The 25482-nt window shown below is 55.5% G+C and overlaps 2 protein-coding genes across 4 annotated transcripts; one reads left to right on the top strand and one right to left on the bottom strand.

Moving 5' to 3' along the window:
• Positions 1–5237: 5237 nt before the first annotated feature.
• Positions 5238–8737, top strand: LOC105260267 (paraneoplastic antigen-like protein 6B). 2 transcript variants are annotated; one of them, XM_023249750.2, is made up of 2 exons: positions 5238–5534; positions 5899–8737. In XM_023249750.2, exon 2 carries the CDS (start codon positions 5972–5974, stop codon positions 7364–7366), a length of 1395 nt encoding a protein of 464 aa, XP_023105518.2. In that variant the 5' UTR covers positions 5238–5534; positions 5899–5971; the 3' UTR covers positions 7367–8737. The 2 variants fall into 2 exon arrangements, with proteins under 2 accessions (XP_023105518.2, XP_023105517.2); XM_023249749.2 differs by having other exon boundaries at positions 5818–8737.
• A 4976-nt stretch (positions 8738–13713) lies between these two features.
• LOC123383401 (paraneoplastic antigen-like protein 6B) lies at positions 13714–17213 on the bottom strand. Of its 2 annotated transcripts, none has more exons than XM_045050947.1 (2): positions 16917–17213; positions 13714–16633 (listed from the first exon to the last, which is right to left on the bottom strand). In XM_045050947.1, the coding sequence occupies exon 2, from the start codon at positions 16477–16479 to the stop codon at positions 15085–15087; it is 1395 nt and encodes a 464-aa protein (XP_044906882.1). In that variant the 5' UTR covers positions 16480–16633; positions 16917–17213; the 3' UTR covers positions 13714–15084. The 2 variants fall into 2 exon arrangements, with proteins under 2 accessions (XP_044906882.1, XP_044906883.1); XM_045050948.1 differs by having other exon boundaries at positions 13714–16552.
• Positions 17214–25482: the final 8269 nt, after the last annotated feature.

Here is a 25482-nt window from a genome sequence, read left to right as displayed (position 1 = left end):
CCCAGAGGGACTTCCATGAGTTACAGAGTGTGCCGTAGGCAACCGGGTCTGTGAAGGACCGAAGGAGGACATGCTGACACTTATCCAGCCCAGCAGTACCCTGAGTCGGGGAAGCATGAGTGCCACGTTGAGGTGATGCTCCAATGCGCCGTGTGAACCCAAAAGGAGCCACCTGCACTTTCGAGGTTTCAGTGGGCAGGTGGACACAGAGGGGGCTGGCAGCCAGGAAGAAGCTGAGAAAGTACTGTCCCCCATGTAGGAGCAGCCAACAAGGAGATGGCGGGTTCAAAAAGGGAGGAGAGGGCCCGCCTGGCTGCCTAAGAGCCTGTGGAAGGCTTGGGACAGGGCAGGGAGCCCCCAGAGGCTAGGAGCAAGAGCCGGGTGTGTGAGGAGAGGGGGTGGTGGAGGAAGAGGGCTGTTGAGCAGCCAGAGAAGTCTTCGGCTGGCTGGGGCCTGGTCTGAAGCCACAGTTTAGGAAGTGTGGATGGGCACTGCCTGGTAAGAAGGTAGGAGGGAACTTCAGGCTCTCCCTGGAGGAGACAGGAGGGGCCCGTTTGGCTGTGCAGGGCTTGGGCCCTTGGTGTTTGTGGTGCAAAGCAGAGAAGCTCTTCCTGGGTTGTGAGCAGACAACACTCTCACTCAACCTGTGGAAGTTAAGGGACACACCTGAGGTCAAGTGAAGCAGCCAAGTGAAGGGAAGCACCGAGATCTCCCTCTGCTGCCATGCCCATGTTCTATGTGCTCAGCTAGGCTGGCCATCCCTTGGACTTTATTCCCAACAGCTACTACTAGAGGAAGTATCTTATGGGAGCGTCCAGTCACCTAGTGGCCCGGGCCCTCTGTGAGTCTTGATGGAAGCATCTCTGCACCACCCAAAGTGAAGTGTTTCTGTGCTTATTTCTCCACGTGGTTAACATCTACTGGGTGCTGGCTCTGTGCAGGGCCCAGTACTGGAAATCAGGGGGACCAAGCCAAAAGATGGAAGACCCTGGGAGCTGGGCCAAGAAGGTGGCACAATTACAATTCCTTTACCTCTACCAGGGAGCCCAGCTGCCCACAGGGCCTGGGTGGCAGTGGGGGTAGGAGGAAGAGGGAAGAGTGTATATCTACCTGGGTGTCACACAGGCCTCTCAAATGCAAGCATGGCCACAGGAACTCATCCCCACCCCCGTCACCCCACTTCCCAACACCCTCTCTCACAAAAGGTGAGAGGAAAAGAAAGATAACTGTTGGTGTGATTCTCCATGTCAGAGAAGGACCCTCCCATCCTCTGAGCCCACACACAAGTGAAAAATCTGGGACCCTGCTTGAGCCCTCCCTGTGCCTTCTCCCTCCCTAGAGACTGTATCTTCCCCCTTTCTCTTTAAACCCTCTGCCTGAAGAGACCGAGCCCATCACCGTCTGGTCTGGCCGACTGCAGAAAACCCTGTCTGCTCCAGGCTTACCTCCCTGCTGCCCAGTTAACCACACAGCAGGTCTGATCCTTGCCACCCTCTCACTTCAAACCCATCGGGGCCCTCCACAGCCCTCAGGGTAAAGGTCCCAGGCCCGTGGCAGATGGCAGCAGGCTGACATATTCAGGTGCTTGCTCAAAACAAGGCACTGAGGGCCTCCTCTGAGCCAGGCTCTGGGATGAGACCCTGGGATGAGAAACATGGGCAAGGCCCCTTCTCCTGGGGAGCTTGCCATCTGGGGAGGGAGACCCTGATGCCCCAAAGCAGAGACCCAAATCTCTGCTTTCTATCTATCATATGATGACATATAAATCAATGCTGCTAAATATGAATGGAGAGTATTCCAGGTTCCACTTTTGTTGTGGGTGGCTGGGCAGAGGAGGCCTCTGGGAGGAGAAGGCATTTCTGCTGAGACTTGAATGAGGAAGAGGAGGAAGAGGAGGCCACCACCACAGGAAGTTCTTGGGGTGGGTTGTCCCACACAGAAGCGGCGGGAAGGCAGAGGCCACAGACGGGAAAGAGCTGGGTATGGTGCTCTGGGGCCAGCTGATAAGGCCAACGAATCAGGAGTTTGGTGAGAGGTGCTGGGGGTGGGTGGTATGAGAAGAAGAAGACCATAAGAGGAGGCCAGCTCCCGGGGGGTGGGGGTGGGGCAAAGGGGGCTTTTGGCCAGGGAAGGGACTTTGGAGTTTCCTTAGTCTAAAGAGATGGGGAGCCACAGGGAGGACTTGTCACTGGGGAGGAGCATGGTCTGGTGCTGTTGCAGAGAGTTTGCCCTGGCTTCCCTGTGGGTGGGAGTGAAGTAGAAAGAGAGGCCAGAGTGGAGGCTGGGAGAGCAGGAGACCATGGAGACGTGGAGAGGGCCAGCAGTCATCGATTAAAGTGGATAAAATCCCACATTGGGTTAGATTGGGCGTAAGGAACAAAGGAGAGGGGAGAAAGAATCCTGGCATCTTTGCTGGAGCAACCAGGTGGAAGGTGGAGCCCTTGGGGGAATCCCGGGGAAGAAGCAAGTGTGTCGAGGAGGATGAAATGCTCCTGTTTGGACATCTTCATCCTGCAGTTCCCATGGGGCATCCAAGCGTGCAGTTTGATGAGGACATGAGGAGCTCAGGGAAGGGGGTCCCACCCAGAGACAAAACATTTGGAGCCATCAGCGGGCAGATGGTCCCTCGGATGAGAGGACTTTGGGCGAGAATGGCGTTGGAGGCACCAAAGGTCCTGGGGCTGAGGCTGGGAGGCCACCTCCACCGCACTGAACTCAAGCAAAGGAGAAGGAGGAGGGAGTTCCAACGATGGGCAGGCAGGGAGGGAGGAGATTAGCCCAAAGGTGGGGGCTTACAGAAGCTGAGAAAGGAAAAGGTTGTGAGAAGGAAGGAGGGTCAACTGTGCTGAGAGGTGGAGCAAAATGAGGGCTGAAAGGTGACAAAGGAAAAGTAGTCAAGGCATCACAGTCCAGCCCTAGCGGGGGGAGGGAGTAATGGGCACCCCAAGGTAGAGCCAGACAGTCCTGGACTTGGAGTCAGCAGGTATGGAAGGAAGGAGAGTAGGAAGAGACGAGGCTGAAAACAGAGGGAAGGAATTGACAGTCGGTCTGCAGGCCAGCTGGCTGGCTGGGGACACGGGACCCATGTATGTTCCCACGGGAGCACCCTCTCTGAGGAAGGACCCCAGATAAATCATGGCAGAAACCAAGAAAGAGGACAATGTGGGGTGCGAGCCATGGCAGGGCTAACACCAAGGTTTGGTGGACAGAAATTCTCACTGTGGGTGTTTAGAGCAGCAGTTCACCTGTATTAGGAGAGGCTGTCTTGGCCCTCAGTGGGGAGAAGGGGAGGGGGTCCACACACGAGGCCGACTGGGAAAGCTGGTTTGTGACAGAACACTCGTGCTTCTTCATTTACCCAGCATTTACCACCTGAGAGACAGGAAAGTCGGGAGAGTAAGACCATATGGGCCAGTCAAGCTCCCACTATGAGACCAACTCCAATGTGGCCTGTTTCTGGGCGATGGGTGAGTGTAGAAAAAAAATGAGAGTGCCTTTGCCCTTGATGCTAGGAACTTTCTCCCAGTAACAGGCCAATGAGGCTTCTCAGCAGTGGGGAGGATATGAGCAAAGGAGATTCACAGAAGAGGAACTGGGAATGGCCAACACACTTGTGCAAGGATGCCCAACCTCACTGCCGACCAGGGAAATGCAAGGCACACAGTAATGAGGTAGCACTTCTCCCCATGGGAGTGGGCAAGTGGTCAAGGCTGGACAAGACCAAAGGCTGCTCAGGCTGTGGGGGCACACAGGACCACACCTATGCTGCCGGTGGGAGTGAACACAGGTTCAGCCACTCATGGGAGATAACAGATTAGCAACACCTGGCCATAGCTTTGATGGGCACAGCCCAAGTCCCGGAAAAACCACTTCTTGGCGTACGTTCCAGAGCCTGTCAGGCCGACAGCGGCTAAGACAGGCATGCGTGGGGTGCTGGTGGCAGCAGTGTCTGTAACAAAGACTGGGAACAGTGTGAACGCCCATCCACAGGGTCATAGACAAATAAACCAGGGCTGTGATTCAACAAGGAGCATGAGTGAGCTGGACACTCAGGAAAACCTTGACCAGTATAGCTTGAGTGTGAAAGGCAAGTCACAGAAGAGGATGTCTGGCCAGATGCCAGGCAGGCAAGGAAAGAGAAGCCAACAACACCGGGAGGTGTGACCCCAAGGGAACCTGTCTGCCATCTGACCAGTGGAGAGGCTGTCCACATGGCCCCAGACTCCCATGACAGGATGGGTGCAAGGTGGCGAGACCCAGAGGGGCTGGCACTCCATTTTGAGTTGTGGCAGCACTGCCTTGGTACAGTGACTAGCCTAGGTAGCAAAGGAAAGGGGAAGGATCTGTAGAAGAAGACTGACTCGGGGCCAGACAGAGGTCTCTGGGGAGGCACAACACCCATGCTGCCCTCAGGGGCCAAGAGAGCAGATGTCTCAGAGCTCATTAGGCTGGCGAGAGCACAGGGGGGCAGGGGACACATCCAGCGCTTCACGCCCAGCCCACTGGCTCTCCTGTACACACCCTCAGGTAGAGACCCCCAGTTCTGTCCCTCCACTGAGGCCCAGAGAAGGGGCAAGGACTTGCCCAAGGACACATGGTAAGATACAGGCCCAAGGGGTTGAGCTCTAAGTAGCAGAAGCCCGTTCTTGGGATTGGGACATGAAGTGAGCAAAACAGGAAAGTCCTTGACACCCTCCTTGGGGCAGGGCCCTGGCACTGGGGCAGCGACGCATCTTGGCCCGTCGTGTGCCCACAGCGGCCACGGCCCCCGCGCGAGTACGGGGACTGCTGACCCCCGGTTGCGGTGGTGTGTGCGAGCGCTCATGTGCGCAGGTGGCATCTATTCCACGTAGTAGCACCCGGACGAAGTGCTTCTCGCCTAGCTGGGACAGGACCCGTTCTGGGTGGAGGGGAGGAGGGGCGGAAACAGGTGAAGGAGCCCCAGAACGCGCCCCCATCCCGCGCTCCACCCATGCCAGAATGCAGCGCTGGCGGGCGCATCTCGGGCCTGCCCAGCGGCTCTCTGGTGGGCACCCGGGGATATGGACCCCTCGCCAGGCTGACGCCCCGAGAGCATGTTCCGGGAGGGGCGGGAGGTGGGCAGGGTTGGGTCTAGGATGGGGGCACTGGCTCTCGGGTCCCCAGGATCCCCACCTGTGCCAGCGCCCCCTCGGGGGCGGGGGAAGGAGCAGGTGACGTCACGCGCAGTCCCGGGGTGCCCGCGGCGGTGGCCACAGCCTGGCCGCGTGACCCGCGCGCGCCAATGGCCCGGCGGTCTCCGGGGCGACGCGGAGGGTCCGCGCTCCGCCGCCACTGCGCCCCCGCCCCGAGTCCGCACTGCAGAGAGTGGTGGCGAGCAGGCGCCGGCGCGCTAGCCCACGTGCCGCGCTGAGAGAGGGACAGGGAGAGGAAGAAGGAGAGGGAGTGAGAGGCAGCCAGGAAAAGAGGGGCGCACGACCCCGCTGCCGCTCGGCGCAGCCCCTGCGCCCCACCTGCTGGGACCTCGACGAGGAAGGACCCCGACCCAGAGGAGGGTAGGTGCCAGAACCGGGGAGGGTGCGCTCAGCCCTCCGGGAGACCCGCCCGCCTGCCGCCTGCCCTCCGCCCGCCCCAGTAGGACTGCGGCAGCCCGCGGGGGCGAGAGGGACGCGGTGGGGAGGGGGCCGTGGCCCCGGCGGGCGGGTGGAAGGCGGGGCAGGGGTCTAGCCTGGGCTGCAAAGGCACCGCCCCGGGGGAGGAGGGTCACCTGGGGGGTGGGCGCGGCGGGGCGGAGGGGGGGGGCGCTTAACTTCGCTCTCACCTCGTTTGTATTCACAGGCTGTGGAGACCTGGGCGGTTCTCTCTGAGTCCTAGGCTCCCTCACTAATTCACCCCCCCCGCCCCCTCCACCCTGCCCAGTGTCACCCTGGTCCGCGCCGGGAACCGTTTCCTACGGCTGATATTAACCCCGCGCCGGCGGAAATTGCACGCGATGGCGGTGACGATGCTGCGGGACTGGTGCAGGTGGATGGGCATCAGCGCTCGAAGGGGTCTGCTCATTCTGGGCATCCCGGAGGACTGTGATGAAGCCGAACTCCAAGAGTCTCTGGAGGCCGCCCTGTGGCCCATGGGTCACTTCACCGTGCTGGGCAAAGTGTTTCGAGAGGAGGATAATGCCACTGCAGCCCTGGTCGAGCTTGACCGGGAAGTTAACTATGCTTTGGTCCCCAGGGAAATCCCGGGCACCGGGGGTCCCTGGAACGTAGTCTTTGTGCCCCGTTGCTCAGGCGAGGAGTTTCTCAGTCGCGTGTTCCACTTCCTGGAGCAACAGGGGCAGACGGTGGAGAGTGTGGCTGGGGCCCTGGGGCTGGGACTGCGCCGGGTGTGCTGGCTCAGATCGGTCAGTCAGGCAGTCCAGCCCTGGGTGGAGACCATGCGGTACCAGCGCCTGGGCGTGTTTTCTGGGAGGGATCAGCCCGCCCTGGGGGAGGAGTCCTTTGAGGCCTGGCTAGACCACACCACAGACATGCTACATGTATGGCAGGGGGTCTCAGAAAGGGAGAAGAGGAGGCGGCTGATGGAAGGCCTTCGAGGGACGGCCCTGCAGCTCGTGCACGGGCTCCTGGCAGAGAACCCTGCCAGGACGGCTCAGGACTGCCTGGCGGCCCTGATCCAGGTGTTTGGAGACAACGAGTCGCAGGCAACCATCCGGGTGAAGTGTTTGACAGCTCAGCAAGAGTCAGGCGAGCGGCTCTCTGCTTTCGTGTTGCGGCTGGAAGTTTTGCTGCAGAAAGCCATTGAGAAGGGGGCCCTGGCCAGAGCCTCAGCTGACCATGTACGCCTGAGGCAGGTGCTCGCCAGGGCCAACCTTATTGAGCCGCTGGATGAAGCGCTGAGGAAGTTGAGAATGGTTGGGAGGTCTCCAAGTTTCCTAGAGATGCTGGGGCTTGTTCGGGAGTCTGAGGCCTGGGAGGCCAGTCTAGCCAGGAACGAGAGAGCCCAGGCAGAGGAAGGGGCTGGTGCCCGGGCCAATGCCCAGGCTGATGCCAGAGTCGGTGCTAAGGCGGAGGATGACAAGGTGGAGGAGAAGGAGCAGGAAGAGCGGGAGTCTGAGGGGGAGGACAGTGACGATCATGACGCTGTCCTTGCGGGCCTAGGTCAGGCAAGACCCTCAGAGGCCCCTGGGGGCCCTACCCCTGCCCAGATGGGCAGCGCTTCCAGGGAAGGCCCGGGAGGTCCTGGCTGTGAGCCAGAGGGCCTCGCCCAGGCAGGAGACCAGGAGACTGGGGAGCCCCTGGAGGAGGGGCTCAAGCCCATCCCAGAGGAGTTGGGAAATGAGGACGGGGCTGGGGAGATGAGCCCCGCCAAGTCCTCCTCGGGCAGATAGGCTCAGAAGGCCCAGAGGCCCCCTCTCCTCTCAGACAGCAGAGCTCTGGAGGCAGGGGGAGGCCACTCCAGGGAAGCAGCCTCACCCCACATGTGGAGCAGGGCCAAGGGAAGGACCCACCCAGCCCAAGCCAAACCCCCGGGCACTCCACCACCCCCACGGGGACCTGATCACCACCATCAGCCCTTCCAACGGACCAGGATGACCATACTTGATGCAGAATGGGGCAGGGAGAGGTGCCCCCTCCCATGGCAGCTCCACCCCAGCCCCAGCCCCAGCCCCAGCCCGAAACCCTGCCAGTCCAGGCAGCCAGCCTGGGAAGCACCCCTGAGTGGCTGGCCCTAGCCTAGGTGAGGGGCACCTGAAAATGTCTGCCACCCACACTGGCCTGGGAGATGTTAGGAGCCGTCTCAAGGGTGCCGGCCCCTTGGGCCGCCCAAGAGGGGGACCCTCATTCACTGACCCCTGGAGCACGTCGCTCCATGCTCTGGGAAGCCCACTTGTGTCTCTGTAGGCCCCTTAGTGACCCCCGTGTCAAGTGGCACCACCCCTCCCCCGCTCCCACTACACGCACACTAGTTACCATTCTCATGCAGAGCCCTGAGGTGTGCAGGAGCCCGCGGCCGGTGTCCTGGCCTAACGCAGCAGCCACCTCTCAGCCCGGGTGTGTGGCACGAGCTTCAGTGCGAGCCCAGGCTCTGCTTGCTGTCGTCTGGTGTCGTGAGCTCAGCCTCTGCTTCCTCGGTGTAGATTTAGGCCAACTGCTGCTTGTTCTTGTGGAGATGTATGTGTGTTCTTATCTGAGCAGCCACCCCCACCCCACCCCAGAGACCTCTCGAGCCCAGTCCCAGGAGATGGCGGGAAGGACAGAAGAGAGCATGGCTGGTGCTCACCCCGTGACCTCAGGAAGAAGGAACTGGACCAAGGACAGAGGTGGCCTGTGGGAGTCTCCACGGAAACCGTGCTCTGATGTGCCACTCTCTTGTTACTTGTGACTCAGTTTCTTCGGCTTGTCCCAGTGCCCCGTGCTGCGTTTTCCAGCATCCTGTGACTGTCCTGTGCAGGCCATAGGGCAGGACCAGGCCCCAGCATGTCGGCCAGAGTGGAGAGTGCCCTGGAGTGAGGGGCCATGGCCAGCATCCGCATCCATCATCCTGGCCAAGGGCCGATCGTGGGGCCCTCAGGAAGGGAGACTATGGCAGGAGGGCCACGGTGTTGGGGGAAACAGAGGCACCTCATTTGGGACCCCAAGAGGAGGGGGTCCGTGACCTATGGGCTGTAGTGGCCGTCAGACGTTCCTCTCTGTGTTGTCATTCCCTCTCTTCAATGGTTTCAGTAAATGTTTCTCTTCAATAAATTTCATTGAATGTTTCAGCCGAGTCTTGCCTCTGCTGTGGGCAATTGAGGGAAGGGTCTACTGGGGTTGGGAGAGGGAGCCAGAGAAAAGATTCTTGTTCAGCACCCATGGGAGGCTTCTCCAGTGACAGGGTAGGGTAGGCACTTTGACAGGAAAAATAGAATGTGTTGAGGGCCATTGTTCTATTTTATAGGTGAATTATAAAGTTTTGGGGTTCCACTGGTCCTCATCTTGGGTTGGTCCTGTCACCTTTGATTTTTGAAATGTGTGAGGGTTTTCATAGTTTTCTCCTTTACTAGGGGGAAGTGTACACTGGCATCCAGCTGCTGGGATTGAATATTGTTTCAGGTGCGTGATGCATGGAGTGGGGCCATGCAACAAAGAACTGTCTTGTCCCAAAGGGTTATAACATCCTTGGTGAGAAAGCCAAATTAGACTGATGGGGTTTTAATTTTTTTTTTTATTTTCAGTTTTTGTTTCAATTCTAGTTAATTAACATACAGTGTTATGTTTGTTTCAGGTGTACAGTATAGTGATTCAACACTTCCATACATCACCCGATGCTCATCAGAAGGGCCCTCCTTAGTCCCCATCATCTATTTGACTCATCACCAACCCACCTCCCCTCTGGTAACCATCAGTTTGTTCTCTATAAATAAGAGTTTGTTTCTTGGTTTCTCATGGAATACTACTCGGCAATCAAAAAGAACGCAATCTTGCCATTTGCAGCAATGTGGATGGAACTAGAATGGATTATGCTAATCAAAATAAATCAGGCAGAGAAAGACAAAAGTCATAGGATTTATCTCATATGTGGAGTTTAAGAAACACAACAGATGAACATAGGGGAAGGGAAGGAAAATAAGATAAGACCAGGGTGGCAACAATGGTATGGTACTGGGGTATGTTCAGGGTTGCATCCAAGATAGGCTGTGTGACTGGAACTTAGCACAAGCTGTGGCTGGCTGAAGCACCTAGAAACCTCAGGGAGTCCCAGGAATAATTAGGTTCAACTTTGAAGGGAGGGGAATGGACATCCGGTAGTACCTGAGGCTCCAGAATCTGTGGAAGGGCTGCATGGCTCAGGGCATCCACAGGCTCAGAGAGTTCATGTGTGTAATCCCAGAACCAAACAGTCACGGAATGGCCTGGTCATGATGTTGGGTGCCCATACGAGGAGCTGCATGCTGGAGTCTGTGGTGAGGGGCTATCCCATGCATTTGTGATCAGTAACCATAAGAGACTATTAAGTACAGAGAACAAACCCAAGGCTGATGAAGGGTAGGTGGATGGGGTTTGGGCTAAATGGGTGATGGTCATTAAGGAGGGCACTTGCTGGGATGAGTACTTGGTGTTATATGGAAGTGATGAATCACTGGGTTCTACTCCTGAAACCAAAACTACACGGTATATTAACTAACATGAATTTAAATAAATAAAATTTAAAAAAGAGTCTGCTTCTCGATTTCTCTATCTCTTATTTTTCCCCTTTGTTCATTTTGTTTCTTAAATTCTATATATGTATGAAATTATATGGTGTTTGTCTTTTCTGACAGACTTATTTCACTTAAAATAATACTCTCTAGCTAGAACCATGTTGTTGCAAATGGCAAGATTTCATCCTTTTTATGGTTGAATATTATTCCAGGATGTATGGATGTGCATGTGTGTGTGTGTGTGTGTGTGTGTGTGTGCGTGTGTGTGTGCATGTGTGTATATGAGAAGCTTCGTAGCTGGTGTGAGGGAGACAAGAGAGAGGAGGGTTATTGTGTAGGATGACTTTCACTATCAGTAATGGAATCACTGCTACCTATTTACTCAGTGGAACCTTTTCCTGCTTGGGGGCCACTGTATATGCTTGCACGGATGTTGACTACAGTACAGCATTAATAAACTCTGGTCATATGCTGTATTTAATGTAACTGGCAATAAGGCAGCAAAGGAAAGGGTCTCTATCTGCAGGCAGCCTGACCTAGAAGGAAGCAAAGCATTCCTAAGCTTACCCTTGTGTGCAAAAGCAAAGGACTGTCCATAGATGCTTTGAAGTGATTAAAAAAAAAAAAAAAAACACTAGTACCAGGTGTGGGCACCTTCCAACGTTCTGAAAAATCACTGATTTCTGCCAAACCCTGTGGCCCACCCCAATCCCACAATCCCACAGCGAGAGAGAGAGAGAGAGAGAGAGAGGGTTATGGCTGATTTATGATCGTTTGGCGTTCGGTGTCACATACTAGTATTGCCAGACATAGCTCATTTATCAAGTTAAAATTTATTAGAAATTTTATTAGAAATTTATTAGAAATGTTTGCTTGTCTGGTGGAACGCCTGAAGAACGAATTACTTGCAATCCAGGTTTTGATACACACACACACACACACACACACACACACACACACACACACATCACATCTTCTTAGACTGATAGGGTTTTTAAACAAACAAAAAAACCCATATTGGTTTTAATTTCAGGTATTCTAAGTGTGACAATCTCATTATGGAACAATAATTTAAAAAGTTACTAAGCGACAGAAAATCTCTAGGCTCTAGACCTGTGTGGTATCTTATATACAGCAGGAATGTCTGAAACATGGAAATACTGTGGTGGCCTTCCAAGAATTTCCTCCTGCTGCACAAGGCACGAAGGATGTGGAACCCACCCTGTCCTACCCTTCATCCCTAGGGCATCCATGCCCTAGACCATGACTAGCCCTAGACAGCTCTAGACCACGATACATCAAACTATCTAAGTAGTTTGCAGAGAGAGTGATATTTGTGCCCACCCTCCCCCAAAACCTGTAAGCCAATGGTGCGCTCTCTCTCTCTCTCTCTCTCTCTCTCTCTCTCTCGCTGTGGGATTGTGGGATTGGGGTGGGCCACAGGGTTTGGCAGAAATCAGTGATTTTTCAGAACGTTGGAAGGTGCCCACACCTGGTACTAGTGTTTTTTTTTTTTAATCACTTCAAAGCATCTATGGACAGTCCTTTGCTTTTGCACACAAGGGTAAGCTTAGGAATGCTTTGCTTCCTTCTAGGTCAGGCTGCCTGCAGATAGAGACCCTTTCCTTTGCTGCCTTATTGCCAGTTACATTAAATACAGCATATGACCAGAGTTTATTAATGCTGTACTGTAGTCAACATCCGTGCAAGCATATACAGTGGCCCCCAAGCAGGAAAAGGTTCCACTGAGTAAATAGGTAGCAGTGATTCCATTACTGATAGTGAAAGTCATCCTACACAATAACCCTCCTCTCTCTTGTCTCCCTCACACCAGCTACGAAGCTTCTCATATACACACATGCACACACACACGCACACACACACACACACACACACACACACATGCACATCCATACATCCTGGAATAATATTCAACCATAAAAAGGATGAAATCTTGCCATTTGCAACAACATGGTTCTAGCTAGAGAGTATTATTTTAAGTGAAATAAGTCTGTCAGAAAAGACAAACACCATATAATTTCATACATATATAGAATTTAAGAAACAAAATGAACAAAGGGGAAAAATAAGAGATAGAGAAATCGAGAAGCAGACTCTTTTTTAAATTTTATTTATTTAAATTCATGTTAGTTAATATACCGTGTAGTTTTGGTTTCAGGAGTAGAACCCAGTGATTCATCACTTCCATATAACACCAAGTACTCATCCCAGCAAGTGCCCTCCTTAATGACCATCACCCATTTAGCCCAAACCCCATCCACCTACCCTTCATCAGCCTTGGGTTTGTTCTCTGTACTTAATAGTCTCTTATGGTTACTGATCACAAATGCATGGGATAGCCCCTCACCACAGACTCCAGCATGCAGCTCCTCGTATGGGCACCCAACATCATGACCAGGCCATTCCGTGACTGTTTGGTTCTGGGATTACACACATGAACTCTCTGAGCCTGTGGATGCCCTGAGCCATGCAGCCCTTCCACAGATTCTGGAGCCTCAGGTACTACCGGATGTCCATTCCCCTCCCTTCAAAGTTGAACCTAATTATTCCTGGGACTCCCTGAGGTTTCTAGGTGCTTCAGCCAGCCACAGCTTGTGCTAAGTTCCAGTCACACAGCCTATCTTGGATGCAACCCTGAACATACCCCAGTACCATACCATTGTTGCCACCCTGGTCTTATCTTATTTTCCTTCCCTTCCCCTATGTTCATCTGTTGTGTTTCTTAAACTCCACATATGAGATAAATCCTATGACTTTTGTCTTTCTCTGCCTGATTTATTTTGATTAGCATAATCCATTCTAGTTCCATCCACATTGCTGCAAATGGCAAGATTGCGTTCTTTTTGATTGCCGAGTAGTATTCCATGAGAAACCAAGAAACAAACTCTTATTTATAGAGAACAAACTGATGGTTACCAGAGGGGAGGTGGGTTGGTGATGAGTCAAATAGATGATGGGGACTAAGGAGGGCCCTTCTGATGAGCATCGGGTGATGTATGGAAGTGTTGAATCACTATACTGTACACCTGAAACAAACATAACACTGTATGTTAATTAACTAGAATTGAAACAAAAACTGAAAATAAAAAAAAAAAATTAAAACCCCATCAGTCTAATTTGGCTTTCTCACCAAGGATGTTATAACCCTTTGGGACAAGACAGTTCTTTGTTGCATGGCCCCACTCCATGCATCACGCACCTGAAACAATATTCAATCCCAGCAGCTGGATGCCAGTGTACACTTCCCCCTAGTAAAGGAGAAAACTATGAAAACCCTCACACATTTCAAAAATCAAAGGTGACAGGACCAACCCAAGATGAGGACCAGTGGAACCCCAAAACTTTATAATTCACCTATAAAATAGAACAATGGCCCTCAACACATTCTATTTTTCCTGTCAAAGTGCCTACCCTACCCTGTCACTGGAGAAGCCTCCCATGGGTGCTGAACAAGAATCTTTTCTCTGGCTCCCTCTCCCAACCCCAGTAGACCCTTCCCTCAATTGCCCACAGCAGAGGCAAGACTCGGCTGAAACATTCAATGAAATTTATTGAAGAGAAACATTTACTGAAACCATTGAAGAGAGGGAATGACAACACAGAGAGGAACGTCTGACGGCCACTACAGCCCATAGGTCACGGACCCCCTCCTCTTGGGGTCCCAAATGAGGTGCCTCTGTTTCCCCCAACACCGTGGCCCTCCTGCCATAGTCTCCCTTCCTGAGGGCCCCACGATCGGCCCTTGGCCAGGATGATGGATGCGGATGCTGGCCATGGCCCCTCACTCCAGGGCACTCTCCACTCTGGCCGACATGCTGGGGCCTGGTCCTGCCCTATGGCCTGCACAGGACAGTCACAGGATGCTGGAAAACGCAGCACGGGGCACTGGGACAAGCCGAAGAAACTGAGTCACAAGTAACAAGAGAGTGGCACATCAGAGCACGGTTTCCGTGGAGACTCCCACAGGCCACCTCTGTCCTTGGTCCAGTTCCTTCTTCCTGAGGTCACGGGGTGAGCACCAGCCATGCTCTCTTCTGTCCTTCCCGCCATCTCCTGGGACTGGGCTCGAGAGGTCTCTGGGGTGGGGTGGGGGTGGCTGCTCAGATAAGAACACACATACATCTCCACAAGAACAAGCAGCAGTTGGCCTAAATCTACACCGAGGAAGCAGAGGCTGAGCTCACGACACCAGACGACAGCAAGCAGAGCCTGGGCTCGCACTGAAGCTCGTGCCACACACCCGGGCTGAGAGGTGGCTGCTGCGTTAGGCCAGGACACCGGCCGCGGGCTCCTGCACACCTCAGGGCTCTGCATGAGAATGGTAACTAGTGTGCGTGTAGTGGGAGCGGGGGAGGGGTGGTGCCACTTGACACGGGGGTCACTAAGGGGCCTACAGAGACACAAGTGGGCTTCCCAGAGCATGGAGCGACGTGCTCCAGGGGTCAGTGAATGAGGGTCCCCCTCTTGGGCGGCCCAAGGGGCCGGCACCCTTGAGACGGCTCCTAACATCTCCCAGGCCAGTGTGGGTGGCAGACATTTTCAGGTGCCCCTCACCTAGGCTAGGGCCAGCCACTCAGGGGTGCTTCCCAGGCTGGCTGCCTGGACTGGCAGGGTTTCGGGCTGGGGCTGGGGCTGGGGCTGGGGTGGAGCTGCCATGGGAGGGGGCACCTCTCCCTGCCCCATTCTGCATCAAGTATGGTCATCCTGGTCCGTTGGAAGGGCTGATGGTGGTGATCAGGTCCCCGTGGGGGTGGTGGAGTGCCCGGGGGTTTGGCTTGGGCTGGGTGGGTCCTTCCCTTGGCCCTGCTCCACATGTGGGGTGAGGCTGCTTCCCTGGAGTGGCCTCCCCCTGCCTCCAGAGCTCTGCTGTCTGAGAGGAGAGGGGGCCTCTGGGCCTTCTGAGCCTATCTGCCCGAGGAGGACTTGGCGGGGCTCATCTCCCCAGCCCCGTCCTCATTTCCCAACTCCTCTGGGATGGGCTTGAGCCCCTCCTCCAGGGGCTCCCCAGTCTCCTGGTCTCCTGCCTGGGCGAGGCCCTCTGGCTCACAGCCAGGACCTCCCGGGCCTTCCCTGGAAGCGCTGCCCATCTGGGCAGGGGTAGGGCCCCCAGGGGCCTCTGAGGGTCTTGCCTGACCTAGGCCCGCAAGGACAGCGTCATGATCGTCACTGTCCTCCCCCTCAGACTCCCGCTCTTCCTGCTCCTTCTCCTCCACCTTGTCATCCTCCGCCTTAGCACCGACTCTGGCATCAGCCTGGGCATTGGCCCGGGCACCAGCCCCTTCCTCTGCCTGGGCTCTCTCGTTCCTGGCTAGACTGGCCTCCCAGGCCTCAGACTCCCGAACAAGCCCCAGCATCTCTAGGAAACTTGGAGACCTCCCAACCATTCTCAACTTCCTCAGCGCTTCATCCAGCGGCTCAATAAGGTTGGCCCTGGCGAGCACCTGCCTCAGGCGTACATGGTCAGCTGAGGCTCTGGCCAGGGCCCCCTTCTCAATGGCTTTCTGCAGCAAAACTTCCAGCCGCAACACGAAAGCAGAGAGCCGCTCGCCTGACTCTTGCTGAGCTGTCAAACACTTCACCCGGATGGTTGCCTGCGACTCGTTGTCTCCAAACACCTGGATCAGGGCCGCCAGGCAGTCCTGAGCCGTCCTGGCAGGGTTCTCTGCCAGGAGCCCGTGCACGAGCTGCAGGGCCGTCCCTCGAAGGCCTTCCATCAGCCGCCTCCTCTTCTCCCTTTCTGAGACCCCCTGCCATACATGTAGCATGTCTGTGGTGTGGTCTAGCCAGGCCTCAAAGGACTCCTCCCCCAGGGCGGGCTGATCCCTCCCAGAAAACACGCCCAGGCGCTGGTACCGCATGGTCTCCACCCAGGGCTGGACTGCCTGACTGACCGATCTGAGCCAGCACACCCGGCGCAGTCCCAGCCCCAGGGCCCCAGCCACACTCTCCACCGTCTGCCCCTGTTGCTCCAGGAAGTGGAACACGCGACTGAGAAACTCCTCGCCTGAGCAACGGGGCACAAAGACTACGTTCCAGGGACCCCCGGTGCCCGGGATTTCCCTGGGGACCAAAGCATAGTTAACTTCCCGGTCAAGCTCGACCAGGGCTGCAGTGGCATTATCCTCCTCTCGAAACACTTTGCCCAGCACGGTGAAGTGACCCATGGGCCACAGGGCGGCCTCCAGAGACTCTTGGAGTTCGGCTTCATCACAGTCCTCCGGGATGCCCAGAATGAGCAGACCCCTTCGAGCGCTGATGCCCATCCACCTGCACCAGTCCCGCAGCATCGTCACCGCCATCGCGTGCAATTTCCGCCGGCGCGGGGTTAATATCAGCCGTAGGAAACGGTTCCCGGCGCGGACCAGGGTGACACTGGGCAGGGTGGAGGGGGCGGGGGGGGTGAATTAGTGAGGGAGCCTAGGACTCAGAGAGAACCGCCCAGGTCTCCACAGCCTGTGAATACAAACGAGGTGAGAGCGAAGTTAAGCGCCCCCCCCCTCCGCCCCGCCGCGCCCACCCCCCAGGTGACCCTCCTCCCCCGGGGCGGTGCCTTTGCAGCCCAGGCTAGACCCCTGCCCCGCCTTCCACCCGCCCGCCGGGGCCACGGCCCCCTCCCCACCGCGTCCCTCTCGCCCCCGCGGGCTGCCGCAGTCCTACTGGGGCGGGCGGAGGGCAGGCGGCAGGCGGGCGGGTCTCCCGGAGGGCTGAGCGCACCCTCCCCGGTTCTGGCACCTACCCTCCTCTGGGTCGGGGTCCTTCCTCGTCGAGGTCCCAGCAGGTGGGGCGCAGGGGCTGCGCCGAGCGGCAGCGGGGTCGTGCGCCCCTCTTTTCCTGGCTGCCTCTCACTCCCTCTCCTTCTTCCTCTCCCTGTCCCTCTCTCAGCGCGGCACGTGGGCTAGCGCGCCGGCGCCTGCTCGCCACCACTCTCTGCAGTGCGGACTCGGGGCGGGGGCGCAGTGGCGGCGGAGCGCGGACCCTCCGCGTCGCCCCGGAGACCGCCGGGCCATTGGCGCGCGCGGGTCACGCGGCCAGGCTGTGGCCACCGCCGCGGGCACCCCGGGACTGCGCGTGACGTCACCTGCTCCTTCCCCCGCCCCCGAGGGGGCGCTGGCACAGGTGGGGATCCTGGGGACCCGAGAGCCAGTGCCCCCATCCTAGACCCAACCCTGCCCACCTCCCGCCCCTCCCGGAACATGCTCTCGGGGCGTCAGCCTGGCGAGGGGTCCATATCCCCGGGTGCCCACCAGAGAGCCGCTGGGCAGGCCCGAGATGCGCCCGCCAGCGCTGCATTCTGGCATGGGTGGAGCGCGGGATGGGGGCGCGTTCTGGGGCTCCTTCACCTGTTTCCGCCCCTCCTCCCCTCCACCCAGAACGGGTCCTGTCCCAGCTAGGCGAGAAGCACTTCGTCCGGGTGCTACTACGTGGAATAGATGCCACCTGCGCACATGAGCGCTCGCACACACCACCGCAACCGGGGGTCAGCAGTCCCCGTACTCGCGCGGGGGCCGTGGCCGCTGTGGGCACACGACGGGCCAAGATGCGTCGCTGCCCCAGTGCCAGGGCCCTGCCCCAAGGAGGGTGTCAAGGACTTTCCTGTTTTGCTCACTTCATGTCCCAATCCCAAGAACGGGCTTCTGCTACTTAGAGCTCAACCCCTTGGGCCTGTATCTTACCATGTGTCCTTGGGCAAGTCCTTGCCCCTTCTCTGGGCCTCAGTGGAGGGACAGAACTGGGGGTCTCTACCTGAGGGTGTGTACAGGAGAGCCAGTGGGCTGGGCGTGAAGCGCTGGATGTGTCCCCTGCCCCCCTGTGCTCTCGCCAGCCTAATGAGCTCTGAGACATCTGCTCTCTTGGCCCCTGAGGGCAGCATGGGTGTTGTGCCTCCCCAGAGACCTCTGTCTGGCCCCGAGTCAGTCTTCTTCTACAGATCCTTCCCCTTTCCTTTGCTACCTAGGCTAGTCACTGTACCAAGGCAGTGCTGCCACAACTCAAAATGGAGTGCCAGCCCCTCTGGGTCTCGCCACCTTGCACCCATCCTGTCATGGGAGTCTGGGGCCATGTGGACAGCCTCTCCACTGGTCAGATGGCAGACAGGTTCCCTTGGGGTCACACCTCCCGGTGTTGTTGGCTTCTCTTTCCTTGCCTGCCTGGCATCTGGCCAGACATCCTCTTCTGTGACTTGCCTTTCACACTCAAGCTATACTGGTCAAGGTTTTCCTGAGTGTCCAGCTCACTCATGCTCCTTGTTGAATCACAGCCCTGGTTTATTTGTCTATGACCCTGTGGATGGGCGTTCACACTGTTCCCAGTCTTTGTTACAGACACTGCTGCCACCAGCACCCCACGCATGCCTGTCTTAGCCGCTGTCGGCCTGACAGGCTCTGGAACGTACGCCAAGAAGTGGTTTTTCCGGGACTTGGGCTGTGCCCATCAAAGCTATGGCCAGGTGTTGCTAATCTGTTATCTCCCATGAGTGGCTGAACCTGTGTTCACTCCCACCGGCAGCATAGGTGTGGTCCTGTGTGCCCCCACAGCCTGAGCAGCCTTTGGTCTTGTCCAGCCTTGACCACTTGCCCACTCCCATGGGGAGAAGTGCTACCTCATTACTGTGTGCCTTGCATTTCCCTGGTCGGCAGTGAGGTTGGGCATCCTTGCACAAGTGTGTTGGCCATTCCCAGTTCCTCTTCTGTGAATCTCCTTTGCTCATATCCTCCCCACTGCTGAGAAGCCTCATTGGCCTGTTACTGGGAGAAAGTTCCTAGCATCAAGGGCAAAGGCACTCTCATTTTTTTTCTACACTCACCCATCGCCCAGAAACAGGCCACATTGGAGTTGGTCTCATAGTGGGAGCTTGACTGGCCCATATGGTCTTACTCTCCCGACTTTCCTGTCTCTCAGGTGGTAAATGCTGGGTAAATGAAGAAGCACGAGTGTTCTGTCACAAACCAGCTTTCCCAGTCGGCCTCGTGTGTGGACCCCCTCCCCTTCTCCCCACTGAGGGCCAAGACAGCCTCTCCTAATACAGGTGAACTGCTGCTCTAAACACCCACAGTGAGAATTTCTGTCCACCAAACCTTGGTGTTAGCCCTGCCATGGCTCGCACCCCACATTGTCCTCTTTCTTGGTTTCTGCCATGATTTATCTGGGGTCCTTCCTCAGAGAGGGTGCTCCCGTGGGAACATACATGGGTCCCGTGTCCCCAGCCAGCCAGCTGGCCTGCAGACCGACTGTCAATTCCTTCCCTCTGTTTTCAGCCTCGTCTCTTCCTACTCTCCTTCCTTCCATACCTGCTGACTCCAAGTCCAGGACTGTCTGGCTCTACCTTGGGGTGCCCATTACTCCCTCCCCCCGCTAGGGCTGGACTGTGATGCCTTGACTACTTTTCCTTTGTCACCTTTCAGCCCTCATTTTGCTCCACCTCTCAGCACAGTTGACCCTCCTTCCTTCTCACAACCTTTTCCTTTCTCAGCTTCTGTAAGCCCCCACCTTTGGGCTAATCTCCTCCCTCCCTGCCTGCCCATCGTTGGAACTCCCTCCTCCTTCTCCTTTGCTTGAGTTCAGTGCGGTGGAGGTGGCCTCCCAGCCTCAGCCCCAGGACCTTTGGTGCCTCCAACGCCATTCTCGCCCAAAGTCCTCTCATCCGAGGGACCATCTGCCCGCTGATGGCTCCAAATGTTTTGTCTCTGGGTGGGACCCCCTTCCCTGAGCTCCTCATGTCCTCATCAAACTGCACGCTTGGATGCCCCATGGGAACTGCAGGATGAAGATGTCCAAACAGGAGCATTTCATCCTCCTCGACACACTTGCTTCTTCCCCGGGATTCCCCCAAGGGCTCCACCTTCCACCTGGTTGCTCCAGCAAAGATGCCAGGATTCTTTCTCCCCTCTCCTTTGTTCCTTACGCCCAATCTAACCCAATGTGGGATTTTATCCACTTTAATCGATGACTGCTGGCCCTCTCCACGTCTCCATGGTCTCCTGCTCTCCCAGCCTCCACTCTGGCCTCTCTTTCTACTTCACTCCCACCCACAGGGAAGCCAGGGCAAACTCTCTGCAACAGCACCAGACCATGCTCCTCCCCAGTGACAAGTCCTCCCTGTGGCTCCCCATCTCTTTAGACTAAGGAAACTCCAAAGTCCCTTCCCTGGCCAAAAGCCCCCTTTGCCCCACCCCCACCCCCCGGGAGCTGGCCTCCTCTTATGGTCTTCTTCTTCTCATACCACCCACCCCCAGCACCTCTCACCAAACTCCTGATTCGTTGGCCTTATCAGCTGGCCCCAGAGCACCATACCCAGCTCTTTCCCGTCTGTGGCCTCTGCCTTCCCGCCGCTTCTGTGTGGGACAACCCACCCCAAGAACTTCCTGTGGTGGTGGCCTCCTCTTCCTCCTCTTCCTCATTCAAGTCTCAGCAGAAATGCCTTCTCCTCCCAGAGGCCTCCTCTGCCCAGCCACCCACAACAAAAGTGGAACCTGGAATACTCTCCATTCATATTTAGCAGCATTGATTTATATGTCATCATATGATAGATAGAAAGCAGAGATTTGGGTCTCTGCTTTGGGGCATCAGGGTCTCCCTCCCCAGATGGCAAGCTCCCCAGGAGAAGGGGCCTTGCCCATGTTTCTCATCCCAGGGTCTCATCCCAGAGCCTGGCTCAGAGGAGGCCCTCAGTGCCTTGTTTTGAGCAAGCACCTGAATATGTCAGCCTGCTGCCATCTGCCACGGGCCTGGGACCTTTACCCTGAGGGCTGTGGAGGGCCCCGATGGGTTTGAAGTGAGAGGGTGGCAAGGATCAGACCTGCTGTGTGGTTAACTGGGCAGCAGGGAGGTAAGCCTGGAGCAGACAGGGTTTTCTGCAGTCGGCCAGACCAGACGGTGATGGGCTCGGTCTCTTCAGGCAGAGGGTTTAAAGAGAAAGGGGGAAGATACAGTCTCTAGGGAGGGAGAAGGCACAGGGAGGGCTCAAGCAGGGTCCCAGATTTTTCACTTGTGTGTGGGCTCAGAGGATGGGAGGGTCCTTCTCTGACATGGAGAATCACACCAACAGTTATCTTTCTTTTCCTCTCACCTTTTGTGAGAGAGGGTGTTGGGAAGTGGGGTGACGGGGGTGGGGATGAGTTCCTGTGGCCATGCTTGCATTTGAGAGGCCTGTGTGACACCCAGGTAGATATACACTCTTCCCTCTTCCTCCTACCCCCACTGCCACCCAGGCCCTGTGGGCAGCTGGGCTCCCTGGTAGAGGTAAAGGAATTGTAATTGTGCCACCTTCTTGGCCCAGCTCCCAGGGTCTTCCATCTTTTGGCTTGGTCCCCCTGATTTCCAGTACTGGGCCCTGCACAGAGCCAGCACCCAGTAGATGTTAACCACGTGGAGAAATAAGCACAGAAACACTTCACTTTGGGTGGTGCAGAGATGCTTCCATCAAGACTCACAGAGGGCCCGGGCCACTAGGTGACTGGACGCTCCCATAAGATACTTCCTCTAGTAGTAGCTGTTGGGAATAAAGTCCAAGGGATGGCCAGCCTAGCTGAGCACATAGAACATGGGCATGGCAGCAGAGGGAGATCTCGGTGCTTCCCTTCACTTGGCTGCTTCACTTGACCTCAGGTGTGTCCCTTAACTTCCACAGGTTGAGTGAGAGTGTTGTCTGCTCACAACCCAGGAAGAGCTTCTCTGCTTTGCACCACAAACACCAAGGGCCCAAGCCCTGCACAGCCAAACGGGCCCCTCCTGTCTCCTCCAGGGAGAGCCTGAAGTTCCCTCCTACCTTCTTACCAGGCAGTGCCCATCCACACTTCCTAAACTGTGGCTTCAGACCAGGCCCCAGCCAGCCGAAGACTTCTCTGGCTGCTCAACAGCCCTCTTCCTCCACCACCCCCTCTCCTCACACACCCGGCTCTTGCTCCTAGCCTCTGGGGGCTCCCTGCCCTGTCCCAAGCCTTCCACAGGCTCTTAGGCAGCCAGGCGGGCCCTCTCCTCCCTTTTTGAACCCGCCATCTCCTTGTTGGCTGCTCCTACATGGGGGACAGTACTTTCTCAGCTTCTTCCTGGCTGCCAGCCCCCTCTGTGTCCACCTGCCCACTGAAACCTCGAAAGTGCAGGTGGCTCCTTTTGGGTTCACACGGCGCATTGGAGCATCACCTCAACGTGGCACTCATGCTTCCCCGACTCAGGGTACTGCTGGGCTGGATAAGTGTCAGCATGTCCTCCTTCGGTCCTTCACAGACCCGGTTGCCTACGGCACACTCTGTAACTCATGGAAGTCCCTCTGGGGGATGCAAATGTGGGACTCGGGGTGTGGTCAGCCTTGAGTGGTTGCCAGCCTCTCTCTGCCTTGGGTCGGGGTTAGGATGGTTCTCATGTTGAGAATTGGTGATAGGCGTGTGAATTGTCAGAACAGCTTTAAATATCTGCATGCAGTCATTTTCAACAAATCATCCAGCTACCTTGAGACCCAGCCCTGGCTCTCCTACTTATTTACCTAGGAGAATGGAACATAAAGAAGGAGACTCACTCAACAATGTTCCCATCAGCTTTCATCATAATAGCCCCACACTGGAGCCAACCCAAATGCCCATCAGCAGGAGAAGGGATAAGGGGCTTGCTGTGAATCCCTACCCTGTGGCGATCCCACACAGCAGTAAAAACCAGTGGGCCCCTGACCCTCACAACCCCATAGGTGTGTCTCACAGACAATATGCCAAGTGAGAGAGGTTAGACGCCAGAGTGTGACGCCGTATGATTCCACTGATACAGAATGCAAGAGGAGGCAAAAAGGATCTGCGGCACAGGACATTCTGAGGGCGGTTGCCTCCAGGGAGGCAGGAGCAACTGGCGAGGCAGTCAGAGGTACCTCCTGGGAAGACAGAAATGGTCTGTAGCTTGACAAAGGGCTGGGTCAGTCACTGAGTGGATGCAATTTTCAAAATGCATCAAACTGTGTACACTTTGAGTAGAGGCAGCAGTAATAAAATGAACCATGTTCTTTAAGGCTCTGTTACAGAGCACCTGGTGCTATGGACTGAATTTTGTCTCCCCAGTGTTTGCATGAATGTATGTACGTATGTTTGTATGCCAGGGCCCTAAATCCCAATGACTGTATTGGGAGATAAGGCCTATAAGGAGGCAATTAAAGTTAAATGAGATCATAAGGCCCTGATCCGATAAGGAGTAGTGTCCTTCTGAGAAGAGATGCCAGGTAGTGCTCTGTCTGTCTCTGTCTCTGTCTCTCTCTGTCTCTCTCTCTCTCACACTGTCTCTCTTTCTCCCCTCTCCCCCATCTCCAAATGCACAAAGAAGAGGTCCTGTGAGCACACAAAGAGATGGAAGCCACCTACAGGTTGGGAAGAGAGCTCTCAGCAGAAACCAACCACATTGGCACCCTGATCTCAGACTTCCAGCCTCCAGAACTATGAGAAAATCAAGGTCTGTTGTTTAAGCTGCCCAGTCTGTGGTATTTCCTTACAGTGGCCTGAGATAAACTAAGACACCTGGGTTCCCTTGTGTTTGCCTGGGAAAGTCACACTTCCCTGGAGAACCCCTATTTCCTCATCTGTCAATCGGAGTCATCTGCCTGTCTCACTGGGAGGCTGTGAGAATCCCCTGAGAGAGTGTATGTGGTAGTGTTTTGGAAGATTCCAAGTTCTGGCATTCTCCTGAGGTGACATTGTGTTCCCTGCCATGGTGAGTACAGTGCCTCTGTAATGTGCAGGCTCCTCTCCCAGCCCTGCCTCCTCAGAGCCTAGCCATTGCCATTGCCACCTCCTAGGAACGAAGCCCTTGAAAGGAGCACAAGTCTCTCTCTCCTGACCTGCCACCTCTGTGCCTGGAATAAGGGTGCGTCCTGCCCTATAATGCCTTGACCCTGGTGACTGAGTCCACGTTCTCCCTCAGGAGCCAGACCAGCCCAATCCAGCCCAACAGGACCTCAGTGAGCCCTGAAGCCTTTGCTTACTTGTCTATGGCCCTCCTTCCTGGGCTGCCTCTCTCGTAACTAACCTCCAGCTTTCTCCAAATGCAAGTGTTCCTTTAGCCTCCAGGGGCCAGGTGTACAGGGGATCCCTTCCCTTGGGAAGGAAAGATATGTTTTATCTTTTCCTTCCCTCCTTCTCCCCCACGGGGAAGGAAATTCCATCCTGGTGAACTTGGGGGAGCTCCGAGGGCCTTCCCCAGACAAAGTGAGGAACTTCTTTAATTTATCCAACAAGGAGTTGAGCTGTACCCTCTACATTCCACTCATTATAGTATGTGCTGAGCCTCCGCCTGCACATCAGAGCAGAAGTAGACCCTGCCCTAACTCAGTGCATAATCTAAGGGGTGACCACAGACCATAAGGAAATTATCCCCCATGCAAACGTTGAGGAATAAACTCTGTCATATCCATCAAGGGGACTCACCCCACCCCTACCCCAGTGTCCTGGCATCCATTCAGGTGGCAGAAAAAGCTCTTTGTGCACATTTCCTTCCAGGAATGGATAGTACAGAGCTGCAAAGGATCAACCAGTATTCACTGAGTGCTTGTTTCAAGTCAAGTATGGCTCTAGAGTTCAGGGATCCGGGCAGTCAGTGCAACAAGAAACGTCCAAAGAGAATAAAGGGTATAACTCTTGGCCTCATTCTCCTCCTCCTCCTCCTCTTCCCTCCCTCGCTCCATCCCCTCCCGCTTCTTCTCTTTCTCCTTCTTCTTCTCCTCCTTTTTCTCCTCCTCCTCTTCCTCCTCCTCCTCCTCCTCTTCTTCCTCCTCCTCCTCCTCCTCCTCCTCCTCCTCCTCCTCCTCCTCCTTTTCTTTCTTCTATGGGGCCTGATAAAGACCATCCTCTTGAAAACTATGACTCTTGGATGTCGGAGCCAGGTGCATGAAACAGAAGAGTGTCCTTTTTTTAGTGTCAAGACTCATCAAGTGAGGAGAACTCAGAGCATGGAGAGTGACCCATAAACTGTAGTGTAGGAAGGAATGAACGGAGGCCAAAGAGCTGTTCTGTCATTCAAAAGGAATCGAGTGGATGGCTTGGGAATGCATGTGGAGGAACTGTAATTTTGAATTTTTTAAAAATCACTCCTTTTTCTGCTGCTTCGTTATTGGTGTATAGAAACGCAACAGATTTCTGCACATTGATTTTATATCCTGCAGCTTTGCTGAATTCATGTATTAGTTCTAGCAATTTTTTTGGTGGAGTCTTTTGGGTTTTCTACATAGAGTGTCATGTTGTCTGCGAATGGTGAAAGTTTGACTTCTTCCTTGCCGATTTGGATGCCTTATATTTCCTTTTGGTGTCTGCTGAGGCTAAGACTTCTAGTACTACATT

Source organism: Felis catus, chromosome X (assembly GCF_018350175.1).
Source record: "Felis catus isolate Fca126 chromosome X, F.catus_Fca126_mat1.0, whole genome shotgun sequence".
In the NCBI taxonomy this organism is placed as follows: Eukaryota; Metazoa; Chordata; class Mammalia; order Carnivora; family Felidae; genus Felis; species Felis catus.
Note: the sequence above shows the minus strand (reverse complement) of the source record. Positions and strands in the feature narration are given on the sequence as shown.

What these genes read in the sequence shown, in the direction of transcription:
- LOC105260267 (XM_023249750.2), top strand. Translation starts at nt 5,972, where the DNA reads ATGGCGGTGACGATGCTGCGGGACTGGTGCAGGTGGATGGGCATCAGC.
- LOC123383401 (XM_045050947.1), bottom strand. Translation starts at nt 16,479, where the DNA reads ATGGCGGTGACGATGCTGCGGGACTGGTGCAGGTGGATGGGCATCAGC.